At 49.6% G+C, this 1,453-nt stretch overlaps 1 protein-coding gene across 1 annotated transcript in view; it reads right to left on the bottom strand.

Moving 5' to 3' along the window:
* Tbl2 (transducin beta like 2) overlaps positions 1 to 1,453 on the bottom strand; it is a 13,277-nt gene that overhangs the window by 8,285 nt on the left and 3,539 nt on the right. The window contains exons 2-3 of the mRNA XM_021163292.2: positions 1,427 to 1,453; positions 198 to 382 (exon numbers count right to left, since the gene is read on the bottom strand). The exon at positions 1,427 to 1,453 is cut by the window's right edge and continues 1 nt beyond it. Of these exons, the coding sequence (XP_021018951.1) occupies positions 198 to 382; positions 1,427 to 1,453 (212 nt within the window). The remainder of the gene's footprint in view (positions 1 to 197; positions 383 to 1,426) is intronic.

Below are 1,453 nucleotides of genomic sequence, written 5' to 3'. Positions count from 1 at the left end.
ATGTTCTGTCTCTGCTTCCTTCTATAGAGCGGAGCCTCCGAGGGGCCCCAGGAGGCTCCATACTGTCTGAATGACCTTTTTATGTCACAACAAGGTAGACTCCCGATCCCTCCTCACTAAGCCCCAACTGGATATGTGAAGGCCACAGCCACAAGCTGGGCTTTTGCCGACAAGCCTGAGGCTCTGTCCTGTCTCACCTGCAGTCAGGGCTGAAGCGCACCAAGGTGGCATGGTCCAGCTCCACGTTGGCTCTCATGCTGCGGTGTTCCCGCTGAAGGAAATCTTTGGTGCTCCAGATGCGGACAGTGCGGTCATCCGCACAGGTGGCCAGATACTTGCCGTTGCTGCTGAAGTCCATGCAAGATATATTGCCACTGTGGCTCTAGGGAAGAGAATGCAGGAAGGACCAATGGGAAACCTCTCAAGTGGATGGGGAGGCTGAACCTAGGGGAGCCACTCTGGCTCAGGGGCTTGGATGACGGACAGGTCAGAGATGGAACAAGGTAAGCTAGCTCTTCTAGCACAGGTCTATAATCCCAACTCCTCGGGAGCTCAGCATAGGATGCCAAGTTCGAGGCCTGCCCTAGCTACAGAGTAAAGTCTGAAGCTAGCCTAAGCAATTTAGTGAAACGACCTCAAAAATAACAGTAGAANAGACAAATATAAAGAGAATGGACTAGNGCTGTAGTTTATTGGCAGAATACCTGCCTCGAATCTCCCAGGAAGGTGCTCAGCTGCGGGGCCCTTTTGTAGAAATCTGCCAATCAACTTGATACAGTAATAATTCAATGGGGGTTTCTATCCATCTTTGATCATTTAGTTCCCAAATAAAAGACACAGACCCCTTATATTTATAATTAACATTAACAGTACTAGAGCTGGGCAGATATCGGCCCTCTATGCTATTTTGTCTTCTTCCATGTCAGTAACTCTATGATATAACTTGTCTCCAGCTGACCAGCCCTCAGGGCCATGTTCTCATCATTCATCTACCCCATGACATTGTCTCCTCTCCTCACCGCTCNCTTTGCCTCCTCNTAGTCTCTGCGAAGCCCCAGCTACCTCTCTTCTGNCCAGCTACAGGCTACAGGCATCTTTATTCAACCAAGAGTTGTAACTTAAGGAGCAAGGTTACATAGCATCACTTGGTGTACATCCCAAGGCAACAAGATCTTGGAGCCAGTACTCAGGATTACAATACATAGCAACAGACCAAACCTTAACAAGAACTGAAGGCCCTGGAGTCAATCCTCAGTACAAGGGGAAGGGAAACAACCACCAGCCAGAAGGGCCGGAAGGGGTATGCCTACTCTGCTGCTGAGAGTTAGGTGTGTGTAATCTGCCCAGATTACCAAGGACAAGGTCTAGGAGTGAGCAGTCTTCATGTACATACTGCATGTGTTCAGTACCCAGGAGTACCAAGTACCTTCAGTGCTGCGGCCAGAAGAGGGTG

This window comes from Mus caroli, chromosome 5, assembly GCF_900094665.2.
Source record: "Mus caroli chromosome 5, CAROLI_EIJ_v1.1, whole genome shotgun sequence".
Taxonomy (NCBI): Eukaryota; Metazoa; Chordata; class Mammalia; order Rodentia; family Muridae; genus Mus; species Mus caroli.
The sequence above is the reverse complement of the archived record's forward strand: the minus strand, read 5'-3'. Positions and strand labels throughout refer to the sequence as shown.